The sequence below is a fragment of the Drosophila grimshawi genome, unplaced genomic scaffold (assembly GCF_018153295.1).
Source record: "Drosophila grimshawi isolate 15287-2541.00 unplaced genomic scaffold, ASM1815329v1 contig_1377, whole genome shotgun sequence".
Taxonomy (NCBI): Eukaryota; Metazoa; Arthropoda; class Insecta; order Diptera; family Drosophilidae; genus Drosophila; species Drosophila grimshawi.
In genome coordinates, this window is record NW_025062900.1 from 18,235,500 (window position 1) to 18,263,493 (window position 27,994).

The 27,994-nt window shown below is 37.9% G+C and overlaps 2 protein-coding genes across 12 annotated transcripts; one reads left to right on the forward strand and one right to left on the reverse strand.

Annotated features, from left to right (window-relative positions):
• Positions 1-1,569: 1,569 nt before the first annotated feature.
• LOC6566465 lies at positions 1,570-4,245 on the reverse strand. 5 transcript variants are annotated; one of them, XM_032739690.1, is made up of 3 exons: positions 3,225-3,240; positions 2,694-2,915; positions 1,572-2,485 (listed from the first exon to the last, which is right to left on the reverse strand). In XM_032739690.1, the coding sequence occupies exon 3, from the start codon at positions 2,471-2,473 to the stop codon at positions 1,760-1,762; it is 714 nt and encodes a 237-aa protein (XP_032595581.1). In that variant the 5' UTR covers positions 2,474-2,485; positions 2,694-2,915; positions 3,225-3,240; the 3' UTR covers positions 1,572-1,759. The 5 variants fall into 5 exon arrangements, with proteins under 5 accessions (XP_032595580.1, XP_043070657.1, XP_043070656.1 ...); XM_032739689.2 differs by lacking the exons at positions 2,694-2,915; positions 3,225-3,240 and adding an exon at positions 4,105-4,245 and having other exon boundaries at positions 1,570-2,485; XM_043214722.1 differs by lacking the exons at positions 2,694-2,915; positions 3,225-3,240 and adding an exon at positions 3,934-4,037 and having other exon boundaries at positions 1,570-2,485.
• On the forward strand, positions 3,023-27,923 carry LOC6566991 (paxillin). 7 transcript variants are annotated; one of them, XM_032739682.2, is made up of 9 exons: positions 12,373-12,441; positions 15,169-15,295; positions 16,197-16,363; positions 16,424-16,658; positions 16,737-16,878; positions 16,945-17,036; positions 17,107-17,249; positions 23,733-24,479; positions 27,349-27,923. In XM_032739682.2, the coding sequence occupies exons 2-9, from the start codon at positions 15,211-15,213 to the stop codon at positions 27,613-27,615; spliced, it is 1,878 nt and encodes a 625-aa protein (XP_032595573.2). In that variant the 5' UTR covers positions 12,373-12,441; positions 15,169-15,210; the 3' UTR covers positions 27,616-27,923. The 7 variants fall into 7 exon arrangements, with proteins under 7 accessions (XP_032595576.2, XP_032595574.2, XP_032595577.2 ...); XM_032739685.2 differs by lacking the exons at positions 12,373-12,441; positions 15,169-15,295 and adding an exon at positions 3,023-3,113; XM_032739683.2 differs by lacking the exons at positions 12,373-12,441; positions 15,169-15,295 and adding an exon at positions 9,483-9,582.
• Positions 27,924-27,994: the final 71 nt, after the last annotated feature.

Here is a 27,994-nt window from a genome sequence, read left to right on the forward strand (position 1 = left end):
TTAATAACGAAATATTTTCCGTTGCCATTGTGCAAGTTTGGTTATCGATGTGTGTCAAATTTAATTAATCAGCTTAACGGCAACAATAAGACAAAGCCTGCAATTTTTGTAATATATATAACATATTAATTTATTCCGGCACCAGGTTTCAGTTAATAAAAATAATAGTTTATACAAAAATAATAGTTGCGTTCTTATAAGATAATATATAATATATAGATAATATAGTGTTACCACTTTTCATGCAATTAGTTAAGCTGTATCCGTCCTCAATTCTCAAAAGTGGCCAATTCCCCCTGGCAGCAGCCTCATCGAACTCTCTTTTTTATTTTCAAGTTATTCAGGCGACTGAGCATCTTTTCTTCCAGAAGATCTGCATATTCTCCACTCACGTCTAGTTTTTCCAAATTCGTTGCCGATCGCAAGAACAGCTGAAATTTATTTCTATCACACGAGATGGTATGGCCGATAGACAATTCTACCAAGAGGGGAGCCACCCGAGAGAAAATCTCTAAATATTCGTAATCTATCACCGAACAATTAATTACCAAAGATCTCAGTCTACCGCCTTCCATCGCTCCCTCACACAGTGAATGCAAAATATCGCCTAAGTGATGATCGTTTACGATAAGAGTTTGCAAGTGTCTGCCGAGCGCATTAAGTTGATTTCCATTAAGTTGAGTGAGGGAGAAATTGTCGAGCTTTAAGTGATCAAATCTGCGCAGCTGTCGTTCGACGGCCTTATCGATATGAGAGTGAACACTTCCAAATAACAGCATCAGTTCGTCCAGTGTAAAATACACAAATATTTTGTCCAGACAAGTGTCGTTTAGTATTAATAATGAAATCCTTTCTGTTGCCATTGTGACAGTTAACTGAAACGAGGATGAAAACTATTAAAGTGGCGATTAGGTATCGATAGTCAATCTACGCGCTTATATATATGTATAAATATTTATATATATATTGTATGTATACATATAGTCAATGAATTTGTGTCCGAGGCGTGACAGCACTTATGAAAAGTCTGAGACTAGTATATATATATATATATATGTGTATATATATTTATATGTATATATATATATATATATATATATATGTATATATATATGTATACATATATAGCCAATAAATGTGTGTCAAAGGCGTGACAGCACTTATGAAAAGTCAGTGACTAATTTCGCCTAGCACAATTGGAGAATTCTTTAGATGCACATCCACACAAAGCTGGTTGCATTTACCGGAACAGGAACGATTCTAAATTGAAGACGCACTTAGGGTTGCAGCAAATTAGTGAAAATATCGATATAACGATGTTTTTAAATTTATTTCAATCATCGGAGCTTTCCTTAAACATCGTTGGATCGCTTTCGCGACCCTATTTATATTTTTTTTAGAATAACTATTGTCCATCACATTAACCTCAAAGGTACTTTATTTTATGTTATATTTAAAGTAAATTTAAGAAAATGTATGCTAAATATTTTTTAAATATTATTATTATTAATAGCGTATTAATTAACGCATTAATAATATCTCAACTATTATTTGAATGAGTTTATTGCTTAACAAGTTTTATCAATGGTTGGCTAACGGTCATTGACGTTTTAAATTGAAATTAACAGATGCTGGCCGCATAACATAACAGCTGTTGCTCAAAAATGCAGCTGCTATTATCGAATGCAGAGTTGCGTTTCTTTAATGCTTTTAACCACCCACCATCATCTATTAATTGTTTGCAGAAACTGATTTTATTTCAAATATCACGGAAATATGCAATTTTGCCGACAGCAGGTGGTCCGTATACATCCACTTGATTAGCCTGGTAAACAACGATACTCAAAAATGGATATTTTTGGTTTAGTGCAGCGACGTCAAACAATTGTGTTCCCACCATCCAATTAATTTTTAAGAGTTGCAGGCGACTGAGCAACGATTCTTCCAGAACAGCTGCGTGCTCGTTGTATAAAGCCAGTGCTTTCAATTTTGTTGCCGATCGCAAAAGCAGCATAAATTCATTTGTATCATCGACGTCGCACCGACTGAGATCCAATTCAGACAAGCAGTGAACCACCAGCGAGATCAGCTTTATGTAGCTGCTATTAATGTAGGTGTGTTGTATTTTCAGGGCTCTTAGTCGACCGCCTTCCCCAGCAGCCGCTCCCACAAGCAACGGATGCAGCATCTGGCCGATCACACTGCTATTGGACCGAACGGAATATCCCACGTTTACGCTGAGACTTTGCAAGTGTCGACCGAGTGCTTGCAGTTGAATCTCATTATATTGAGGTGGGAAGCGCATGCTGAACTCAAAGTGACGAAATCTGTGCAGTTGTCGTTCGACTGCTGCATCGATGAGCGAGTGAAGACTTCCAAATAACAGCATCAGTTCGTCCAGTGTAAAATACACAAATATATTGTCCAAACAATCGTCATTTAGAATTAATAACGAAGTCGTTTCCACTTCCATTGCTAATCGTAACTGAAACGATAAAGAAAAACTCTTTGAAAATGGCGCGGAATTTATCGATAGTCAGACAGCTGTTCGCGCGTTTGCTTGCATGTGTGAGTGTGTGTGTGTATTGTGTGTATTGTGTGTATTGTTTATGTCGGCGCTACTGTCTGCGTGTCTGTGGTCCGATGCCGCTCCAAAATTAAAGTGAATCATATAAAACTCGTCTCCAACTTACGCGACACACTCGCGAGCAGCGTTCACTGCCGTTTCAGCAAAATTATTTTCAATTCCAAGCGCGAACCCGACGGATAAAAAACGGCGACCAGTCGTCGTTGACTCTAAAAAACTGCTGTGCTTTTCTTGTTGTTGTTGTCGCCGCACAGGAAAAAAAATGTTTGCGTGGATTAAAAACCTAAAGTCAATTAACTACCTTTCTGTCTGACTTCAAGCATTCCAACTGAAAATATACAGAGTATATATTTATATTTATATATATATATATATATGATTGATAATAAGGCGTGGCAGCACTTGTGAAAATTGACGTATTGTTTTGTCTAACACAATTGGAGAATTCACCACACACACAGAGTTGTACATTTGCCTAAAGTATAACAACAGCAAGTCAAAGGAAACGGCGCAATGGATGATTTAGGTGAGTGCACAAAAAAAAAACACATACACTTCCTGTTGGCGTGGCACCTCGTATTTGGCACAGGGTGCTAGTCATCAATATGTTTTTTATGCTGCTTCAAGGTCGACTCACGATTTCAGCAGCATGAGCATACATAGCTAATTAGCATTCCACGTTTATAGTTGCAGACAGCTCCCGGTAGATGGCGATTAATAATTTTTGAATTTGAGTAAGACTCATGCATCTCTCTTATCTGTTTTTTTTTTTTTTTAAATCCAGTTGCCTCCTTATCTAGAGATAAGTACGATTATAAATGTATATACAACATGAAAGAGTGTTATTCACTGCCCAAATCTTATCGAAGTTCACGAATACTTTGCATCTTTGCCTTTGCATTCCTGGCGATTTTTTGAACTCAGAGCAGCAGTGTTGCGCTGTCGACGTTTCAATCATTTACACGTTGACATTTCAACAAGTTTAGTTTCGAAGCTAGGCTTTGTCATGTACTTTGGTATTGTTCATGATCTGGCATTGTTAGGTTGACCCAGCACATAACTCTGTTTGCTTATTTGTTTTGCTTTTTTTTCCAAACACACACAGAAAACACATATACACAATTTTAGTCATCATCAGCAGAATTGTGAGTATCGTCATCGTCATCTTCTGTTATTCTGCCTTTATTGTGCTTTATTTTCTTTATGACACAATTTCTCGGCTGTTGCTGCCTGTTGCGCTTTTTGTTAATGTCTTTTGATAAACGCACATACACCCAGGCACACATACTCACACATACGCGAGTGGAGACATTCCTAAGAGTTGACTAAAGGCCACTCATGCTCACAGTGTGGAAAAGCGAGCAAGTTGACAGCACTTCACCGAACTTTAAAGTTGAAGCGCAGCTGACTGCACTCTGCCCACGCACAGTGGTGCACTTCTGCGCAAAATGAAAGCACTCACATTCCATAAGCTTGAAAGCGCTTGTATTTTATATAGAGTAAGTGAGTGTACCCACTTTATTGATTACTAGGAGAGGCTGCCCACTTGCTGCACGCAACATCCGGAATCGGAGTCGGGTTGCGTGTGCACCAAAGGTGTTGATGTCTCTCATCTTGTTGCATTTTGAGAGCATTGTCACTCAGCACAGTGGAAAAAATGTTTTCGATCAACAAGATTTTCAAAAAATTGGTCACTAAGGAAATAGAAACCTTTAACAAAAAATATAAGAGACACAAAAATGATTGCATATTATTTTTAGTTGATGCTTTAAAGACCACTGTGAGCGTAGATCGCTTCACAATCTTTGTTTGTCCGTCTTGCTTTTAATTCCTCCTTTTGCCTCCCACTTGCGGCTTTCGCTTTGCGGTTGTGTTGCTGTCGCTGTAGCAGCGGCGTTGTCGTCACAACCTCATCATCACGACATGCAGCAACCGCAGCCAGACGAACGCTGGCAGCGACGCTGACCGAGCGATAGATGAGGACGACACACCGCAAAAACGAAACAAATGAATGAGCCACTTTTCGTTTGTTTATTCTCTCTCTTCACTCTCTCTCTCTCTATCTCTCTCTTATGCGCGCGTCGCTCGTGAGAGAGAGAGCCGCATTGCGTTTGTTGTTTTTAATGAAGCTCCATTGACGCTGCGTTTGTAGTTCCATTTCATGTTCCGTTAGAGTGCACAAGCGCCAAGTTCTATTTCAGTCGTTTGCGACGCTTTTGCTTAGACACGACGCAACGCGCGCGTTTCTATCGGCTGCCGTTCGTATTGAGAAATAAATAACACTAAAATATATATGAGACAACAACAGTTTGAACAAAGTGCAATCAAAATCAAAATTCAAAATAAATAAAAAGAAAAAAACATAGTGACAACGTGTAAATCGATAACGGTGCAAAGAGTGCATCTAACAAGTCAATCAATCGATCAACAAGTGCTCAATGTGAATCAAAAAAAATCAACTGCACAAAAAGTCAATGAAAAATTGTTGGACATTTCGAATGCGACAACAGGTGTTGTAGCGTGGGAAAATTGTTTACTTCTGCTAAAAGTCGTCTCTTCGTCGTATTATGTAGGTAAAGAATGATAATATAATGCGAAGGAAGATAAAAGTGGAATTCCAGTAGCTAAACTGATAACACACACTCGAGACAAATGAACACATCAAGCAAAACCACTCAAAGAAGAGACGCAAATTATATGCAAACATTTATTTTTTCTTATTTATTTTTTTTTTTCGGTCAATAGATTAATGATCTCACTCTGTCACTCGGCAAATCCCGCGAAATCTTGAGCACCACATTTAGAATTTTAATTTGTAACTAATTATGAAGCTAATTCTTAAATTGAATGCAGCATAAAAACACAAGATGAAAAACGAGAAATATGCCTAAATGTGACAAGAGGCAGTGAAATTTGGCTAGTGCCATTAATTTTGGCCCGTCCCCGACAAACGGATTATAAGCGATATTAAAGAAAATGCGACAAACTCGTGGGCGTCGAAGAGGGAAATTTGTTTGATCAGATCTCAAACTGGAAAATGGGAACGAAAATAAAAAACAAACACGACAAAAAAAAAAAAAACCATTAAAACGGCAATTACGAGAGGACGACATTTTACACACAACACACACACAATAAACATATTTCAATCACTTGAAATAAAAAATGTAAACAAAGTTACGAAAGTGCTTGAAATATTGTTATATTGAATGCAGTAATGAATGTAAAAAATGGAAAATGTTTATGGGAACTGTCGCTCAAGCAGCGTTTGCAGGCCAGCCATTAAATGCACTTATTGGAATTGCCGCCAAACGAATTTCAATTGGTCACAGTATGTATCTGTAACTGTATCTGGGTATCTGTGTATCTGTGTATCTTTTGAGTGCCACACAGTCAGTCCTCTTGCGCTGTTTGTGTTTATGACGAAACAGCTGGATCTGCCCACCCCCCAGCTACGTTCGCCCACACGTATGCAGCGAGGGCAACTCTAACGGGTTGCCTTCTTCCACTCCACTTCACTCCACGATTCCAGATTCAGATAAATGGTTTCTGTGGCAAATAGATAATAGATGGCAGTTGTTAGCACCTCTTGGCTGCTCGCATGACAACCTCCTCAAACGTCGACCGCTCATCAATGAGTTCATCGTTCATTGCGACTCTGAGTATAATGAGTACGAGTACGACTATCAGTATGAGTATGAGAGTGAGTATGAGTATGAGTGTGAGTGTGAGTGTGAGTGTGAGTGTGAGTGTATAGCAAGCTCTCGTTTTCAATCAGCAAACTGATTCTAATCTCCAAGTGGCAACTAATAAAATTTCAATTAGTGTGCGTTGTTTTTGTGCACGACGACAAAGGGAGAACTTTCCAGCTGGCATTCTCCCTCCCTCTCCCTTTCTCTCTCTCTCTCTCTCTCTCTCTCTCTCTGTCTCTTCTCTGATTGAGCTAAGCAGCAGAGTCTTGAGACTTTCCCAATATATACGCGTAAAAATTTATGAATAAATGTATTTTTTTGGGTTTCTTTTTTAATATGTTAATAAAAATGTATTTGAGAAGTGATTTGGTTGTTTTTTTTTTAAAATCAATTCATTGGCAATAAACTTTGTTATTCAAAGTTTGCGATTAAAAGTTCGAATTTCCATTAAAGAACTTTACATTCATATTTCACAGCTTTGAATTCAAGTGTAAAAATTAGCTAGTCTTTTAGATGATCAACCACAGTTGATCAAATGCATCGAATTTGGCCAATATAAAAACATTTTATTGTGTGGCATAAACAGAGCATATTTATAGGCGAAAGGCCGGCCTAGCTTTATGTGTGTATATATTTGTGTTTATATGTTTGTATGCCGATCCGAACACCCACGTGAGTGTAAATCTCGTTTGGTTTGGTTTCTTTGGGCCACACAGATTGCGTTTTCACCTTTGGCGCCTGAGGCAAGGTCAGCCACACACAACACACACACCCTCACAGCTTTTATGTACTTACCGATCAAATGTTCACACACATATTTACATAGAGATCTCGACGAGTTCATACGAGGCGTCGGTCAACAAGAGTCCAAGTCCATCGAGCACTGGCCGCCAATGTGCTTGGAATTTCCTGCGCCCAAAAAAAAAATAAATACAAAAAAAAATAGCGTCGAAAAACATACAGTTAATTGGCTAGAAGATACCCTATTCACCAAAAGCAACAAGGAATCAAAAGTAAAGAAGCTATTGGCTAAAAGCTACCCTGTATTTTTACCAACAAAAAAAAAATGAAAATATTCTTTTGAATAGAAGATTCACTCTACTTTTATCATTCATATTCAATCGGAAAGCAAAGATTTAATTCTTTAGAAGCTACCCTGTATTTGATCAGTCAGAGATAATCTGAATTTTGCTTTCTTTAGCAAATTTCTGTGGTTCCACACTGATCTCAATGAAATTTCAACAGCTGAAGAATATTATGAACGGCTACATCTCCAAAATGTTTGCTTTTAATTGCAATCGAAAGTATCGAGTATCGATAAGTAATGCAGGTTATCGATAAAGTCTAATAAACCCTATCTATTCACTCATATAAATAATATTCTTTAGTTTTTAGTGTTTCTATATTTATAGACATATCTATATCTGGCCTCACTCGCATATTTCTGATTTATCTCTTATTTCCGTATACCCTTCTCACTGAGTCCAGGGTATACCATAAAATTTGGTGCCTTTGACTTTTATATTTAGAACTGGCAAACACAATCGTTTGTTTCTCGCTGCCCCCGACGTCATCGCGACTACTCTCCCCCGCCCCTCCCTCTGCGCCTTCCCCGACGCGTTGCGAGACCTGGAAAAGTGTGCATGGGATTTGTTTGGTCAGGGTTCCCAGGGATGCTGCCAGTGGAGAGATAGTTGGCTACCTTTTTGGCAATGCAGTGCGGAAATGTTGAGGCTTTTTATTTAATTAATTTCGCTTTTCGCTTCGCTTTTTTTTTTTAGTCGAGACGAGAACGTCGCCTTTGATTTGCGAGAATTCTTTTTCTACTATTTTTTCTTGTGTTTTCTTTTTTGTATTTTTAGTTCTCTATCATGATGCTGTTGACGTAATTTGGCAACCTTGATTCCCCGCTAGCATCCATTCCAACAAAAAAAAATCCGAATTTATAAACCTGAATGCTGTTTTCAGCGTTTCTTTTTTTCTCTCTCATTTTTTTAGTTCACTAATTTATGTTTATTATTTGTTACCTTTTCCAATGTGTCGTTATTTGTTTAGACACATGTTGGCTGTATGTGTGCCAGTATAATTTCATTTTGGTATTTTAATGATTCATAAATCTGGCCAATATGACCGCTCGGATCACCCCGATCCATGCCATGGATGTCCGCTTGTCCACCGCGGGGGTGATCATAAATAAATCAAGTCTCATGTATCAAGACTGTTTGAACTTTGGAGTAACCCACTCATTTAATTAAGCTATTGACTTCAAATTTACACATTTTTATTGTTCAGCCAACTTTGGATTACTCTAATGATATAAATCCGAGATAAATCTGGCTTTTTTCTCACAGATTGTCTACTCAAAATGTGATATTCAAAATTATATTTTGGAAGCATTGTGCAGAGATTTATTTGATCTAAACTGTAGTTTATTATCTATTTGAAATGTGAGGCAGATAATTTATATTCTTTTCTTAAGCAACTATTGAACTCATTTACTTAATCGACAATTGTCTCTATAAATGTTTGCTTGTCTGCAGTTAAAAGGGTATCGAACCCAAATCTGAATCGGATCTTTATTATAACGATCTATATACAAATTTATGTTCCCAATCGATTTGACATCCTGTTGTTTTAAGCTCTCCTTAATTGTCTATTCGAACTGTGAGGAAGATAATTGCTAACACACCTTCTAGTTTAAATAAATTTTAGAATTATTTCCATAATCGACATTTAGTCTTATAAATGTAAAATTTGTAATTTTAATTGAACTTACTTTGTCGTCGGCATTTTAAAACAATGAACCTATTTTGTTTCCCAGACAATTACAAATTTATATCATTAAGCTGACGTGGGGCACAATGGGGCGGGGCGGGGAGTTGTGGAACAAAACTCTGACAGACAAGCGGATACCAAATGACAGCCAAACTCAACAAAACAGAGAAAAACAATGAAAAAAAAAAAACAAGACGACAAATCCGTCGACGGGCCAAAAATAAAAATGCGCTTATAAATAATGCAAACAGAATATAGACTAGGGGAAAGTAAGGGGGGGCAAAGCTTTTAAATAAATCAACACGGTGCACCCCCTAGTTGTATATATATATATGTATGTGGATATCTCGAAAGTAGTTCAAAATCGCTGCATCCAGATTTATGAATAGTTTTTTTTTTATTGACTTTTTGATGCAGCCAAATTTCAAAGTGTTTCACAAAAAATGGATAGAACAATGTATGGTAAAATCGATCCGGGAGCGCGACAACCCTATCGCACGGTGCGCAGCAAGGGTATCCAGCCAGGCTGTAAGTATGCCACAAACTAAACTTTGCAACGTGCAACACAAGTTGCAACCCTCAAAATATTAACAAAGTATTAATTAAGCGGCTTATTTATTCAGCTCTATCAACTAGCAGTTTGATCAGGTTTGCAATATTCTCTTATTTTTACTATTTAGGTATAGCCATTACTTACAAATTGTTGCAGCTATAATCATTAGGCTCAGAAAAGACTGTTAATCAATTGAAATCTTAGTTTATTTGATGCAGCACAACGCGCCATCTATGTCTCGTTTTATATAAATATACTGAAAGTTTACTTAACGTTGCATACTTTTGGGCATATTTGGTCTTAGAGGCCACAATTAAAGATACAGACAATTTATTGAAAATTACTTCGCATATATTCATTTGATTTATTTGATTAATAATGAGAACTGACACTCATTTTCGCAGTGTTTGCTTAAATATTAAATAAACGCTGCTGTTATTCAATCAGCATTTGTAAGCACGAATATTAATTATGTGTAACGAAAATTGTTAAGCAAAAAGTGTAAAATTCTTTTTGTTTCCTGCAACATATCAATTATTTTTGTTGTTGTTTTTATTGCTTACACATTTTACAACGCTTTGCAATCGCTGCGTAAACAATTGAAGCCCAAACAACACAAATATGACGTAACAAACACACACACTTTATTGCAACTGTGCGTTATGGAAAGTCGAAATTTTGGGGCCCCAAAATCGATCGGAAGTTTATAAACAAGATGCCCATCAGAAAATCGCTTCTGTCGACCTTTTTGTACCCTGCATTCATAAAAAAATCAAAAAGGTAGCAAATTATATTGAAACTAATTGAAGATAACATTATGCCGAAATTTGAAAATTTTAATTTAAAAAATTGATTTTTATATTTTGTACTACAGTTTTGTAAGTTTTGAGAGCCCTTTAATATTGGTCATATTTTATTAAAATTACTTCTAGAATCTATTTTTTAATTGTGCGTTAACTGTACTATGTAAGAATATCACTGATCTTATATTAATATCTATATAAATTCATCCTTTTATGCATTATTTTTATAGGATGAGTTAGCCCTAAACTTATCTTTTATTAAGTACAGGTTGCAGAGTAGCTTGTAGTCTGTAACACTCGATCAGATCAGTGATATTTGTTTTAGTTGGATCTTCGTAATTACACACACATACACACACACACAGAGACATGTGCACTGAACAAACACCTAAACATTACTGGGAGATTGCATCAAAAGTGAAGTCTCAAAACTTGTCAGACATCGATTTGAATATTTTGAATTCAGTTTGTAATTAGACGTCGCCCGGAGTGCATTATACAGAATACAGTGAATACGGTGATTAGCAATGAAAATCGGTAAGCTGCTGGCTGCAATCTGTGAGAATGTTGAATTGTTGCGTGTTTTACTACGTCGACCCTCACGACGTGGTTCATTCATTAGATCATTCATTCCATTCAGCGACAACTCAAAAGTGCCATTCCAAATGTGGGCGTCGTTCTATTTATTGTCGTTTTTACTATCGATATGTATGTGTGCGTGTGTGTCTGTGTGTGTGTGTGTGGCATACACCTGTATGGGTGATTATGTAAGCGTTCTTAATTGCAAAGGTAAATGTGATTCAATGCTATATCAATAACAAGCCTTGATAAACATGAACTCAGGCCAGATGTTAATGCAACGCTTGCTTTGATTAATATTCAGCGTTCCCCTCTCAGACCGGAAGTTGTCTACTACGAAACCAGTTGGCCGATAATCTTTACTTGGCTGTACACAATAGAGTTCGAGGCATAAATTTGTCAATTTAAATTTCTACTTGTTAACCTTGAATTGAACTGCCCGAGAACAAATAATCTGAGCCATCAATTGCGTATCTCATCGTAAGGAAAATAAGAGACAAAATAAAAACCAAACAAAAAAAAACACCCAACTGTCAAATTAATACAAAATAATCAACAGCAACACTTTTAATTTGTTGCCATTCGTCGTTGTGTTTTTCTGTTGCTTTTGTTTCTGTTTTTGCTGCATACTAATTTTAGTTTTGGTCAAAGTCAAGTGAGTCATCGGTGGCCAAACAAAATCACTAAAATTGCGCGGCATTCTGTTTGATGATTCTGCACGGCAGGTGGCGCCACTTTGACAAACGCCCACCCAATGCAGCCTGTGGCAGGCAGGCAAGCAGACAGCAGGCAGTCAGGCAAGAAGCAGGCAACAAATGGCAACGTTTACCCAACACTTTTATACAACTACTCATAAAAATGTGTTGCAATCAACAAGCAGCAAGAACAAAAACAACAGCAACAACACACAAACAAATGCTCAATTGAGTTTGAGCGAGTTTTCCCACCCTCTCTTGAGTGAGTTATGCGCTGCACACTGGTTGCGGATAATGCAAAAAATGTTACACACATTTCAATAGACTTATTTAATTATAGTGCTTTAAAAGTGTATCGATATAAAGTATGATATATATGCACTTATTTTTACATTCTAAGAATTGTAATTGAATAGCGCATTCATATTAAAAAGAAGACCATAATTTTTGTATGATTAGCAATAGCTATATATAATACTAAAGTTGATTAAACTTGCAATTACATTATTACCCTCTGTTAACAACTAACTTTTTAATGGGTTTGCAAACAACAAATGTGCCAGCTGTTTTTTTTAATAGAAAACTTAGTTTTGAACAATGTACCAGTGTGCGCTGCTGCCGTGCGTCTCACAGCAGCCTCAGCAGCAGCCTCAGCTTCAGCAACGGTTTTCGTCGAACGTCTTGTTCAGTTGCTTTTAAGATTTTGCCGAGCGAAAAATAATTTTTGGTGCTCTGTTTTTGCCGTCGCTGTTGCTCTGTGCGTGAAAAATCGTCGATCGATTGTTTGTGTGCGCTAGTGTGTGTGTGTATATGTGTGTGTGTGCGAGTGTGCCCATAACAATATTTATACTTATTTGTGGCAATGCCTGAGTGTGGAATTTAATTCAAGTAGCGAATCACGATTGAAGCAACAACTGAATTACAACAGCAAACAAACAAGTGAATCACATGAAAACGAAAGTGACAGCCGCAAACTGCAAATATATGTAACAATGTCAACAGCAATTGCGAGCTGTTGAGTTGTTGAGTAGCAGCAGTACTAGCACCACCAGCAGCAGCAGCAGCAGCGCAGTCAAGAGCATAACATAAACAACAACTACCAAAAGCATACCATTGAACATGCGCGTGCTGCTTGACCCGCTCTCGCCCACGCTCTCTCTCTCTCTTCATCTGTCTTCCTCTCTGTCTCTCTCTTTCCCTTTTGCGCTGCATTGTGCACGGCCGTCTTAACAACTGTCATCTGTTCAACTCCGCCTGCTGCTGCGACTATTGTGACTGCAACTGCAGCTGTCCGCTGTCAGCAACTAAGCCTCTCTCTCTTTGCTGCCTATGCTGTTATTTTGTTTAACTGCATCTCTCCACAACTTTGTTGCGTTGCTCGCTCAATTGATGCTCTTCCTCTTCCTCTCCCTTACCCTCCCTCTCCCGCCATTCGATGCTCTTATGCTGACTCTTAATTGATTTTAATTGTGTTTTTATGAACGCGACGAACAACTTGACGAAAATGTTAACCAATCGCTTAAATTGTCATCGAGGCTGCATTTTGTCGCCGATATTTGATTGCTTTTTAATGAATCTCTCATTGCGCTTCTGGGCGACGAACACAAATACAAAATTCAATTCCAAGAAAATAATAGGAAAAACTATGCATTTTTCTATATATGCATCTCAGCTGAAAATTCAACGAGTCATTTAGTTTGAAATGCATCGTTTGTTTAATATGTGCAACAATAAATAAGCCTTGCATCCCTTTTAGGGCATATTTCTCTTAAATTTATGTACTTTGCATCAGGCATATTTCTGATTTTATTTTATAGACCATCAGTCGAGAAGTCTCTTTAGGCCCTAAGCACAATAAATATTTTCCTAAATATTGAACTTAATACAGAATCTGCCACTCACAGCAATCATTTACAGTCCCAGTGGCATTTAGAATGAGGGAAAAGATTCATGTCGCTTTCCGTGTCATTTCCTATTCGCTCAGTTCGCATCATAATTCTTTTTCAGTCTTGACGTTGACCCACTCAAGCGCGACGCTCTGATAACCCCAGCAGTTCTATTTTTAGACATACAGCAAGCATACACACATATAACTGTATATGTAAATATATATATATATATGGCTACAGATACAGACACACTCCAAAGAGTCAACCACATGTTCGAAGGCCCGTTTTATGGATCGGTTCCTATCGATTTATTTATAAGCGAATTGCGAAACGTTTTGCCATTTGTTCCAAAACCAAAACAAAAATCGAAAACTGAGGAAAAAAAACCTTTTAAATATAGATTATCGCTCAGCGATCTCTATCCATCACCTCCCTACGGAATCCCTGCCATTTGGCATTTTTATTATTTTCACAATAAATTTGGTTGCCAAAAAAACGCGTCACACCTTTTTTTGACGCCACTCACTGTGATGATGATGAGCTTTACATAACTCAACTGAGCGCAACTCAATGCTGAGTGATTTTGTTCGCTTTCCTTTTCTATCTATCTATATATGCATATATATTTATATATATATAGCATCTGTGTATATGTTGGCATTGGCCCAATTGCAGGTGGCTCTAACTTTTGAACCCATCCCATAGAATCAATGCCAAGAAGCGAAGAAGAAGACACAAATAAAACTTGCTGATTTGTTTGATTTATTTATTTTTTTGTATTTCGTATTTTTTTTTCTGTTGGTTGCTTGTTAAGTGATGTCTTAATCGCTGTCTGTCATGTTTCCATGTTGTCTTCTAGTCTCTCTTGGGCTGGGCAGTTCAAGTGGCAACTGGCAAGTGGCATGATTGACATTTTGTAGAGCTAGCCGAGTGCACATCAGACGCATTTTTCATCTGGCCAAAATCTCAGTAATCACGTTGGGGCCCTGCCTTTGTTGAGTTGAGTATTTTGTTTGTTGCTTTTAGCCAAATTATAGCCAAACAAAAGGCAAACAACGCTAATTTGATCAGATATGTCTTAACACACACACACACATATATATTAATTCATTTATACATATATATATAAATAATCATATATGCGATATTTCATGCCCTGGTGCGATTTTTAGCTCGTTCGACTAGTTCGTCCCACGAGCATAGATATCAAAAATAAAAAAAATACAAATACAACAAATAAATAAATAAAAACATAAGTATATATGTACATATATATATGTGTTTAGACCTCGTCTACTCTCGATGGTCGTCTAACCCCGCTGCCAGCTCTGCCCCCCTCCCCATCCCCCTCCTATTGTCTGTCCCTCGATTTATGTCTGTTTTTGGGGTCGTCACAGTGTGGGAGTTGATTCGGCTTTGGCTTTGCTTTCCGATTGAGTTTTCATGCACGTTGTTCAAATTCGGTCAGTTGGCAACTAATTTTGAACAAAAAAGAAAGAAAAAAATATTATTTGTTTGCTGTTGTTCTTTGGTTGGCTGCTGCCAGTGTTTCAATTTGGCCAATAAAGGAGTTATACCGTTTATACCTCGTTCAGCGTCTTCATCGATTTTGGCCATATTTGTGTTTGGGCTGAGAAATGTCTTCGAAACTGATATCATCGTCGTTCCACAGCACGTCCCTCAACGACTGCTTCAAAGTAGGCGCGTTTGAGAGACGTTTGGGTAAGTCCATTCCAGATGTGACGAGCTTTCGATGTGGGCTCAGACCGAAGAGGAATGATTCTCCTAGTGAATTAGCCCAAAGAGTTCTCTCCTAGAAAGCTCTTCTAGATGATTCTCCTAGCGAGTTAGCCTAAAGAGTTTTCCAAGAGATTTCATAGACAGTTCGCATGAGTTCTCCTAGAGAATTCACCTAGAGCGTTCTCCTAGGGAGTTCCCCTATAGATCTTTTAGAAAGTACTCCTAGTGAGTTCGCCTAAAGAGTTCTACAGAGTTCTCCTAGAGAGTTATCTTATAGAGTTAGCCTAAAAAGTTCTCCTAGAGAGTTCGTCTAGTGAGCTCTTCTAAAAAGTTTTCCTGGTGAGTTCTAGAGAGTTCTAATGCCAAGTTCAAGTTCGAAATGCATTTTTGGACAGCAACACTAATCATTAGATGCTCTTTAAGCAACTACTCCATTTATCTATCTTATTCAATTTATGTATTTTTTTCTAAGTCTAAACTTAGCCAATAATTTTAAAAAAGCTTTAGATGTTATTTGGCTTAGTTGTTGGAGCCAAGACACAAACCTGGCTAAACCGTAAAAGCCCACTTAACCGTCAAGTTTTCACAAGTTTTGCCTCGCCAAAAAATTGCCCACCCGAAAGGCAAACAAATGTTGACATATTCAGAGGTATTTTCTTATCAGTTACTTTCGTGAAGATATGTGAGAATACGTATAGAAACTTTGCCGTTGGGCTGCAGTTATCAGTTTGCTATGTGTCAGAGAAGTTACGTTAGTTGAGCAGAGTCTATGGGCCATGGCCAACTATGGGGATTACGATAATTTGGGTAGATTTCAGATACTCTACATAATCTTTTGCACTCGAGTACTCATCGCTTGTTCCTTTTTAACTATCTTTTGCAGATGCACTCCTTGCCGATTTGCAGAACAGCGTGCCGGGACAGCCGGCACAGTCGCAGCCACAATACGGAACTGTTCAGCCCAAACCGCAGCAGCAGCAGCAGCAGCAACAATTTGTGGACAACACGCCCGGCTATGGGAGCCTGAGGGGCAAGGCGCAGCCACAAGTGGTAAGTGGCAAAGCATTCAGCTAATATTGATGATTATCTAATTAGCTTCACTCTTCTCAGTATCAGGAGCATTATAGCGTTGAGACCCGCTCCCCAACGGCTGCCGACTTTAATGGCAGCAGCAGCCAGCAGAGCAATGGCTATCAGAATCATCAAGCCACCGGCTCACTGCCCCGTCAGCCCTACAAGAATGGACAGGGTGGCGCGCAGAATAGCTCTGGTTTGTCAGAGCTCGACTCCCTGCTGCAAGATTTGCAGAATGCACGCTACAACAACTCGGCCACAGAGCGAAAGGGTGAGTAGAAAGAACTGATATATGAAGATACACACAGATTGTAATCTCTGCATCTTCCCACTCTTTGGTTGCAAGCAGATGTGGATGTGCCTGTCAATTACAGTTCGCCGGCGTCCAAATACAACACCTTCAACAGCTATACGTCCGTCGAGGAGCGACCCACTGTGGATAGCTTGCTCAATGAGCTGGACACTGCCCACATCTATGCGGTGCCAAATGGGTAGGTGCACTCTTCGCATATAGCTTCAACTTGAGCTCAACTAATGAGTTTCTTTACCTCCTTTAGATCTGCACACAAGTCTCCGACGCCAGGACGACATGTTACAATCACTGTGCGCGAAACGAAGACCGAGAAGCTCTCGGGACCAGATGGACCAGGTACTGTGCAATGTGCAGCTTACTCTATGTGCAAGTTTACTCACTTAATGTTCTTCGTCTCTGATTGTAGTTGGTTCCATTGAGGAGCAGATTGTGCAACAGAAGGAATCGTATTCACCAAATCTTGCAGCGCCAGCACCTCAGCATCAAGGCTACACATCGCAGGCCACCAAGGAATTGGATGATTTAATGGCATCTCTGTCTGACTTCAAGGTGAGCTGACTTATCAATACTCTTGTACCAGGTTCAACATTTTGTTAAACAATTAAATCTTTGTGTGTGTGTGTGTGCAACAGGTTCTTCAGGTAGTTCCTGAAAGTATGCAACATTAATCGTGTCTAGGCAAAAATCAGAACAAATTGCATTTGTAAAAATGCACTAATGCAATAAAGTATACAGAATCCAACCCACTATTAATTGGTACATATACCTTTTGTAAAGTTGATTGAGAACAGGCTTCATACAGTCAGTGATAATGTTACTATCAGGAAAATGATCGATATACGAATTAATAGTGATTTGGTTTGTATATTCTCAGTCAGCAGGCGTCATTGATTTAATTGTTTTACATTTGGATGTACAAAACTTTTAATTGACAAATATATAAACTAGAATATTGTTAACAGCTGTGTTCAGGCTATTAGATTTGTTAACGAGTTCTTTCTGCTTTGCTGAAAGATGATTTTAATTGGCAAACAAATTGGGTTAGCAATATAAGAACGAATTGAAAAGCTTTTCAGATGCAACTAAAAATAAACAAACTTCTTCAAAAAGCGTTCCAGTTCTGTTCAATGCAAATGTACATCTGGCATTTAATTGATTTTAGCCAACCAAAGGGATTAAAACAGATGCAATCAGTTCACTGCAATTGTTAATTCAGATTAGCTGCCATTATGATATTATAAGAACAAATACAGTTTTTTATGATTTCAATCTATTCATAGAAGAAAGCGTCCGCCATTTATTTAAAAATATTTGTAAGCCCTGACATTGCCTTCTGTTTGCCATCAACATTTTGTTATAATCGTATTTTTAAAAATTATATTTTTAAATACATTTTTTGTATTTTAAACACTTTAAATCTCAGAATAGGGTATCATTTACATTTATATTTATTTATTTGTTTGAGTGTCGACTAATACCAGTTGACAGAAAAATAAATAAATAAACAACTAAATTAAATTAAATTAAAAAATATAATTTAAATTAAAGAAAAATAAGAAAAAGCCATAAGATTTATTGCGGTATTTAAATGCAACATTTGTTGCATGGATTCTGAAAACCGAAAAACTCACGGTTGGTCAGAGTATTTCTCGTTGTTTATTTTCGGCACCAAATGTTTTCACTTTTTTACCTGTCGCCTGAGCAAATTAGATACATTTATATATATATATATGTGCGTATGCAGCGAAAGGCTCCTTTGTATACATTGTAAGAACTTTTGCTGACAAAAAGAAAAAAGAATATAAAAATACACTGTGATATTTTTAGCACATCCACAACATCCAAATCGGTGGACAAACGTTTAATTGTGTGTGTTTCTCATTAAACTTGTTCGGTATGGTAATAAAAACTATAAAACCAACAAAATATATCATGTCAAATCGTGTGACGCATGTCGCTCAAGCGAATCTAAAGACGCCACCTCGACTGTCCCTTGCACCTTTACAAAATTATACCACTCTTTATATTGAGTGATGGAAAGTCAGAGACACGAATAGCTCTTGACTTTGACTTGTGCTGTGTCAAATTGTAGGTGGACCATAAATTCTCATGCCACACAATAAAGAAGAAAACGATCACGATTCAAAATTCTTGTCGCATTTATGCGATTTATTGCACACGGCGCTATAAAACTAAATGCCAATATTTCTTCACATTAATAATAAATAGTAAACTCAACTCAGCTCAACTAAAGTCGTCTCTCGGTCCATAAAACAATCAATCAGTGACTATTAAGTCGAAAACAAAACATTTACCAGAGGATTTGCATTAGGCGCAAATGTTTCCGCTTTTTTGATTGTGCTTTTCATTTCTGGGATTTGTATTATTTGTATTATTTGTATTTTTATTTAGCTTGTGCTGCTTTCATATTTGCCGCCGAAAGTTGGCCGCATCTCGCAGCTCTGACAGTTGTTTTTAGAACTTGCTGTCTGACATTGTGCACAACGGATGGATGATGACGATGATATATCTTAACAGATGTTCTCTGCATTCTTCTTGTCATTTTTTATTCGACTCAGCAGTCGCCTGTTCCATATAAGTCAGTCAGCCCAGTTTTGTGTTGTTTTCTTTTCTTGTTTTGTATTTTGTCCATATTGGGTCAAGGCTGCACAACCCACCCTTGGCGGGTCCTTGGCGCCTGCAATGTGACAGCAATCACATTAATGCATTTACGACTTGTTTAAGCAATCAACTTGAGTGCATAACAGAACAGAAATGTTCAACAGAAATGTACTTTACTTATTGACATTGGTTCAATACTCTGTTTATTTCATTGACTTACGAAATATTGAATATGCTTTGATTTCGAAGTGAAATGAAAAGTTTATATTTGCCCTATTTTGTGGCATAGACTATAGTCTATATCTGTATACTCTATCCTTGTTGATTGTTTATTTCTTCTTTGGCTATGAGCAGTATATATAATTGGAAATTTTGTTTATTTTCATGCCATATAAAACAAAAGTGATTTTCCAAAAAGTTTGTATTTTTTCCCAATAATATTGAATGTTGTTATGAAAACTTAATTCCCTTTAACCTTCACGCACGCATCAAGTTGTCAAGTTGTCGTCTTTGAACAATATATTCTTTATGTATTTATATCGTACTTTTTTTTTGCCAAGAAAAGCAGGAAATGTATTACGCATTTAAGGAGACACTTTCAGAACGCATAAATGTTTTAAAGGCAGTTTTGATATAGCCACTTTGCTCTTTTTTTATTTGTTAGTGTCTCTTAACAGTTTATCGTATTATACTCCTGCGGTGGGTATTATGATTTTATCGAGCAGCTTGCAACACGTTGAAGATTCTGATAGATTATATATATTCTCGATCATCGAGCATCACTAGCCGAGGCGTTATAGTCATTTTCGTCTGTTTCTTTCAGTTTTCGAGCTTGACGAATTTGAAATGTAGACGTATTTTTGCTGTATTCATTTTTAAGTCTGTTGTAGCTATAAAGTTGGACTTTTATATAGCGATCCGTGCAACGATCGGTTGAAAGATGTTTTCTTGCATGAAGAACATTTCTGTTTAACAAAGATTCTTTTTAATATTTCTTATCTTTAACAAATATATTTTTAAGGTTGTTTAAATTCGTTAAATATAAATGAATATTGAGAATATGACAATACTTTTCGTCGTTCGTATTAAATCACTCAAATGTAAATGAGTATTGACAATATAAATAATTTTGTTAGTCGTTCGTGTCGAAATATTTGTAATTTGCCTGTTGCTTAACCTTTTGCGGTTTTATTACTATTATTAACACGACTGGCTGGCTACAAGCAAAACCATAATAAAAAATAAATAAATGGGTTGACGTTAAAAATAGCTAATGTAATCTGGCTCTTAATATATACAATTAAATTAATTAATTAAATAAAATACACAACAAACAATTGCTGTTGCTTAAGACTAAATTTAATTCAAATTAGCCAAGTTACAATTGCTCCAAAACTGTTTTATTGGTCAGGATGCGATTACTAAACTGTATTTCCCTGAAACATGCTCAGCTATAAATATTCCTTGTCAAATCTATGCCATATTAAATTAGTTCGAATCGGTTGGTTTTGGCTTAAGCAAACATTTAATTTTTTAATGAATTTATTTGCTATGCTTTTTAATTTGTGGCAATAAATATTCTATATAAATGTTGACCTTGCTTTTGCGACAAATATATAGAAACATCAATTTATGGCCATATCAGGTTCTCAAAAGGTGGCTGAGAATAATCTTTTGCCAATTCAGAAACTATCTCGTAATGCACTTAATTAGTTTGGGATTCTTCCTTAGATTACTGCCAACATGTAATTAATTAATAATTAATTACCAAGTGCTGAAGATTTTGTTGGCAATTCGTGATGGTCATCCAAAGATACAGACAACGTGAGTCATGGGTGGAAGGGGTCGGTGTATATTGGGGAGGGGGGAGGTGGGTTATTGAAAATTGCAATTCAATGTCATTGACGAATGCAGAGACATGTGCGAGTGTGTGTGTGTGTGTGTATATGTGTGTGTGTGTGTGTCTGTTTTGTGGCCGTGTTTGTTAATTATTTAATATCATTTTCAATTTTTGCCGTCGCTTTTGAGGCGTGGCGTGTCCGTGACTTTTGTTGATACGCCGCAAAGAAATGATAAATATGAAAATGAAATTGGCTAGTTGTGTCTGTGCGTGTGTCTGGTGTGTGTGTGTGTGTGGAAGGCGAAAAAAATAAAATACATGAAAAGTATATAAACAATATTGCACACGGCACCTCAGCAGAACTAGAACTGTGGTCGCTTTGCCTTGCCTTGCCTTGCTTTGCTTTGCTTTTGGGTTCTTTTTGGGGCGCCCACACGACACTGGCAGTCAGATGCTGCCGCCCCCTCACTGCGGCCACTGCCACAACCGCCCACCCCCCTGTCAACAACTTTTTCACGGAGAGCAGCTTGTTATAGTTTTTCTAATTTTTTTGTGATTTTTCTTCTTTTTTGTTGTTGTTGGTTTTGTAGCTTTTTCATTGCAAATCATTTGCACGTCTATTTTTGAACACGTTTTTTAATACACACACACACACACACATGTATATATATATACATATATATGTATTTATCGATGTGTGCTTTGTGCGTCTATATTTATTTCTCAGTGTGTGGATAAATATTGTATATTTTTATGCTCTTTTTCATTGCCGACCCGAATTGGCAATCTGCTGTCTGTTGAAACTGCTTCCCTCTGCGCCACCACCCGATAATTGCCCCCTGCCATTCATAAACAGCGCTCATTGATCGAGATTTCCTCCTGGCCTCTTCCTGTTCAGCTTGCGCCCGTTAGCCTCCCCTCCCCTTGCCACACCTTAGCTGCATCTATATATTGGGCAGCGTGTGCCACAGAGCAAGCAGCAGCATCGGGAACGTGCCCCTGCGCTTTTTATGGGGAAATCCTGTTGGCCACCCGACAAGCTTTCTGTTTTATAGCGCCCCAACGAGAGCTGCTGATCTTTTCAGTATATCTGGCTTGTGTGGACGCAACATTATTTCTTTTTCTTAAAATAGCCCCCAAAAAACCGCCAACGCTAATAAAATAAACCAAGTAAATCGATTGCAGTAGCGGATTGCGGGGGTTTTCAGCAATGGGCACTTCAAAATTTTGTTATTATCAAACTTTCAAATAGAGAATCATTTCACTGAATTTATTTAATAGAGGAAATGGCAACAATTCGAAAGAATTACTGATTCGCATATTATTTGGGGTTTTTTTTTAAGAGCTGAGAGTTTGAGATAGCAGCCACAACTGTATTTACATTTAGTCCAATGATTTCAATTCGAACCATGTTTGTTGTCTCTGATATTAAAAAGAGCAAAAGCAAAATTGCATCAAAGTATAAGGTTATTTTATAGGAGGATGTCTTTCCAATAAACACAGCTGCTGTGCATTAAAATGAACAAATAAATAGCTAAAAATCAAGTAAAGAAAAGTTTTTTGGATCTATTTGATCTATTTAAAGATGAAGATTTTATTTTGATTTTATTAAAAATGAAGAGTTAAAAACTATTCTGCTGAAATGTATTTTGATTAATTAAAGGACTGTATTGAGTTCCTGAAGCCAAACTCAAACAAAAAGTTCTTCGATATTTATTGATTGGGCATCCAAAGATTCATATCTATGACGACGTATGAGAATCAATATAATATATAATGCATTTTGGGTGTTGCTCATTCGATCTTAATTACATTTTTATATTTTATATAATGATAAATAAAATAAATGTAATCTTAACTTATATATCAAATTTGAAGTCTACACGATCCGGGTGCTCGTACCAGACGGGTAGACGGACATGTCTAGATCGATTCTGCTTTTTAAAAGACTTTACTTTTTTAGCACTTGTATAAAAAACTTGAGCTTCAATTGTTGTTTATAAATTGATAGCTGTTAATAAGAAAAACACTTTCGCTTTTGGCGCCCCTTTGGCTCCTGTTGGCCATTCTAGAACGTCACTGATCTCGCTAGATAAATAGATGGAAAGAAAGATAAACACACACACAACACACACACAGCACACATGTGTGTATTATATATGTATAAGTACAGCACTCAATTAGGCGTCTAGGTTAGTTATGGGAAGCATACACAGATACACACACACACACACACACACATAGAACAGAATATGAAAATACAAAGTTTATGAAAGAAAATTGAATGTTGAAATGGAAACTCGCACGACACGCAGCAAGAACAACAAAAACATTTGTAGCAGCATCTAGCCATTTTTGTTGTAAGAAAAATTATTTGAGGCGTCTCGACGGGTAAGAAAGCAAAAAGCAGAAAGCAAAAAGCAAAAGTTATTCTGTTGGCGCTCGCATAAAATTGAATTCAGTCGAGCCGAGCACATCGAGCAACGACGTAAGCGAATCTCCTTCTCCTCAGAAAAGAAAAAAAGCAAGCAAATAGACATCAACTAATTTGAGGCACTGTATTCCAACAGGTCAACAGCAGCAGCGCCAGCAACATCAATAGCAACAGCAACGGTTACGACCAGCAAACGGCAGGAAGCGCGCAACAGTTGCAACAGCAGCAGCATCATCATCATTATCAGCAGCATCAGCAGCCGCAGGTGACGGACTACGCACAGCCAAACAGGGGCACACAGCAGGCGCATCTGACGCAAACGATCGAGGAGACAACGATTGTCCAGGAGGAGGACGATAATCGCGAGGATCAATTGGATTCTATGCTTGGCAATCTACAGGCCAATATGAGTCGTCAAGGTGTCAATACGGTGCAGAAGGGCTGCTGCAATGCATGCGAGAAGCCAATTGTTGGCCAGGTGATTACAGCATTGGGCAAGACCTGGCATCCGGAGCACTTTACGTGCAATCACTGCAGTCAGGAGCTGGGCACACGCAACTTCTTTGAGCGGGACGGTTTCCCCTATTGCGAACCGGACTATCACAATCTGTTCAGTCCACGTTGCGCCTACTGCAACGGCGCCATTCTCGATAAGTGTGTGACGGCCCTGGACAAGACCTGGCACACGGAGCACTTCTTTTGCGCCCAGTGTGGCCAGCAGTTTGGCGAGGATGGCTTCCATGAGCGGGATGGCAAACCCTATTGCCGCACCGATTACTTTGAGATGTTTGCCCCCAAATGCAATGGCTGCAATCGTGCCATCATGGAGAACTATATCTCTGCCCTGAACTCGCAGTGGCATCCCGATTGCTTTGTCTGCCGGGTAAGTTAGCCCCTCTACCCTGCTCTCGCCTCCTCCTACTCATAACACATTTCTATAACAAATTACACAAGATTTGTATTTATCCAACTGTATATGTATGTATTATCTAGGATTGCAAGAAGGCTGTGCGTGGCAAGTCCTTCTATGCCATGGAGGGCAAGCCCGTCTGTCCGCAGTGTGTGGGCGTTGACGAGGAGGAGTAAGCAAACAGCAGCAGCAGCAACAGCAACAGCAGCAGCAGCAACTTGTTGAAGTTCAGCAGCACGAAAATAGCCCCCGCCTAGATACAAAAAATTGTTGTATCTTTATCCACCCAGCGTCAGCTGCGTGCCATTTTCTCACTCACAGAACGCAATCAGAACACGGTCTCTCTTCACATCTCTCGGGGCTATTTTCGTTGAAAGTGTGCACATTTTTGTGTGTGTTCACCCTTGCCGCGATTTGTTGCCACCTGCCATCCAGCAGCAACACACACGGCTACACATCAGCAACAACAACAACAACAACAACGTCTAAAGGAGCAGCAGAATCTCCCATTTTTTTTTTGTGTATTTGTTTCGGCCCCGGCGTCGGTTCTCCTCTGGGAACGGTGTACGGCTGACCACCAGGCAACTGGGCAGGTCGGCTGTTTGCCGCCTACAAGAACCGTACGCTCCTCTTTCACCTCCCTTGTTTATGAAAATGCCACCACCCCTCTGCGCCCCCTTTGTATGTGTGGCCCCTTGTTGAGAGTCTCCCCCCCACGCCCCCTTTTGAAAACTGTTGAACTTTTCTATGTATGCAAATTTAGTCTTAAGGTTTTTAGGTATTTTTTAAATTTAAACATTTATGAAGCAATATTGTAATTTGTTTTTGTAAATAAAATTTAAATAATTATAAAAAAACAAAACAACACACAAAAAAAACAACAAAAAAAAAACAAATAAAAACACAACCAAAAAGCACAACAAATATTCAATTGGAGTCTGACACATGGCTGGTTGTGCATGTGGCTAATGCCCCCCCGCCCACTTGCCAGGTCACTCCTTGCCAGAGTTCAAGTTCAGTGTCAAGCACTCTGACCTTGATATATCTCTCGATATGATCGCATGTCGCTTTCAGCGACCTTCAGTTGCTTTTGTTGTGCGTGTGTGTGTGTGTGTGTGTTGGCAAACAAATTACAGTATTGCTTCATAGATTTTTGGGATTAGATTAGTAAATAAGCAAAGTACGCGCTAGACCCCTGCCAGGGCGAGGGAGAGGGGGTTGCTTCAATGGGGATGGTCTTCACAACTGAGTGGAAACTATTTTGGTTGCTGACGTTTCGATCATAAATAAAATACACAAAACAAATTTAGGCAAATATTTGATATACATTTGATATATATATATATATATAACGATGTGTTTGCACTCACCAAGTACTTTTCATATATTGTGTATCTTCTTCTGCCCATAAATCTCAATAATTTCTTTCAATATTAATTTGATGTGCAAAACAGCTTGATGAAATCAAAGCGAGTGCAAAACTCTTACAAATCGAAAGGAATTTCTCTAGGGCATTCTACAGTTATCAGTTGTCACTTTTCCAATTTCACATGCACATTTCCAAAAATAAACGAATGCATATTTAATATATTTATAACAGATTCTTTTCCCATTCAATATAAATTCCAATGAAAGTATTTCTATATGCAAAGATGCCAAATGTGTGCACATTTCTGAATTCGCCTCAGTTACAAATAGCTGCTAATAATTTGAAAAAAAAAAAAAACAATACTTCAAGAAACAATTGCGCCTGTTATTAAAGATAATATTAATGATAGCATTTTGGGTTAAGCTTTGCCCTTTAAATCATTTGGTTGAAGAGTTTGTGTCTCTTCAGCTGTTGCTATTATTTTAATATAATTTTGCAGCAACGCTGAAATCACTTGAAGATAAAGCTTTCCGGTCAAGCAGGAAGTCAGTTTACAAATTTGATACTACGCACATTGACCAAAATAGTTGTATTATCCAAAAATTCCAAAATCTTTATCTGTTGAACTTGTTTTGAAAATTATATTTCTTGGAATTGACTACGTTTTCAATTTCCGATTAAATGTTTTGGATGCCCCAAGTCAATTGCATACTTTAGATATATATATATATATATTTATTTAGATATTCATTTCCGAAAGTGATTGGATGCCCCCAAGGCCATATTTAATTTACTTTTGTCGCGCCTTTTTCAGATTGGCCAAAAGCGTGCGCAAAATGTTATTGTTAAAACAAATGTGATTTGTTATTGCTATTGTTGTTGTTGTTGTTGTTATGGCTGCTGATGCTGATTTACAAATGTTTTTTCCGAAAAGTATTTTTAAAAAAAAGTCGTCCCAAAATGTGCCAAAATGTATCATTTTGATCGTTGGCTATTCTTATTTTTATTTTTCAATTAGCAAAAAGACCATTTTAAAATTGGCTTGCAGAAACATATATTGACTTTATCTGTGTGTGTGTGCGTGCACCGCCCACTGTGCACAGTGGTACAAGCGACAAGCCAAATCACATTTCAATATTTCGTCTGGCAATTTTCTGGCATGATAATTGGTCTACTGAGGCCAGGCATAAAATTGCACGGAATTGCAATTTGCAAAAATATATATCTTAGCCAAGACACAGAAATCGGCGATGCTATATGCTACCATATGACCGCTAAGTTATAGCTGTAATTAGCGTTCGCGGCAGCGAAAATTTTAACGACACTTGTTCTATAATAGATCATTCAAAATGTGTTCTTGTATTCTTGTATATATCTGCTTATTTTAATTATATTTGTCGTATCATTTATGGCGCAGTAACATATTCTAAATATTTCGGCACGATTTCCGTTCGTTATTTGGTGTTTTTGCAGGACTGTCGACAACCGTTCCAAGGTGGCTCGTTCTTCGATCACGAGGGACTACCGTACTGTGAGACACATTATCATGCCAAGCGTGGCTCGCTCTGTGCCGGCTGCTCGAAGCCCATAACGGGACGCTGCATTACGGCGATGTTTAAGAAATTCCATCCGGAACATTTTGTGTGCGCCTTCTGTCTCAAGCAGCTGAACAAGGGCACGTTCAAGGAGCAAAAGGACAAGCCCTACTGCCACGCCTGCTTCGACAAGATATTCGGTTGAGACGGTTCGTGAAGATGGACTGGTTGGCCTGGATGGACTGGACTGGAGCGATGATATCCAACTGCATAACCAACCCATTTAGTTATGATATGATGCTGTTTTTTGTACGATTTATGTCTTTTTACCAATAATACTTGCAATAATTCATCTGTGCTTTGTATAACCGAGTCAAATTAGTCATATAAAATTAACACAGACACTCGATACGATCAGAATAATCAATTAGACGACACTAATACCCAAGCCAATAAAATGGTCAAACGATATTTCTGCCATTTGAAAATAAAATCATTACAATAATTAATAAATGAGCTGTTGAATTTTTTACATATGCATGTGGATTGTCGACAATTGATTAATTAGTTACAAAATTAAACAA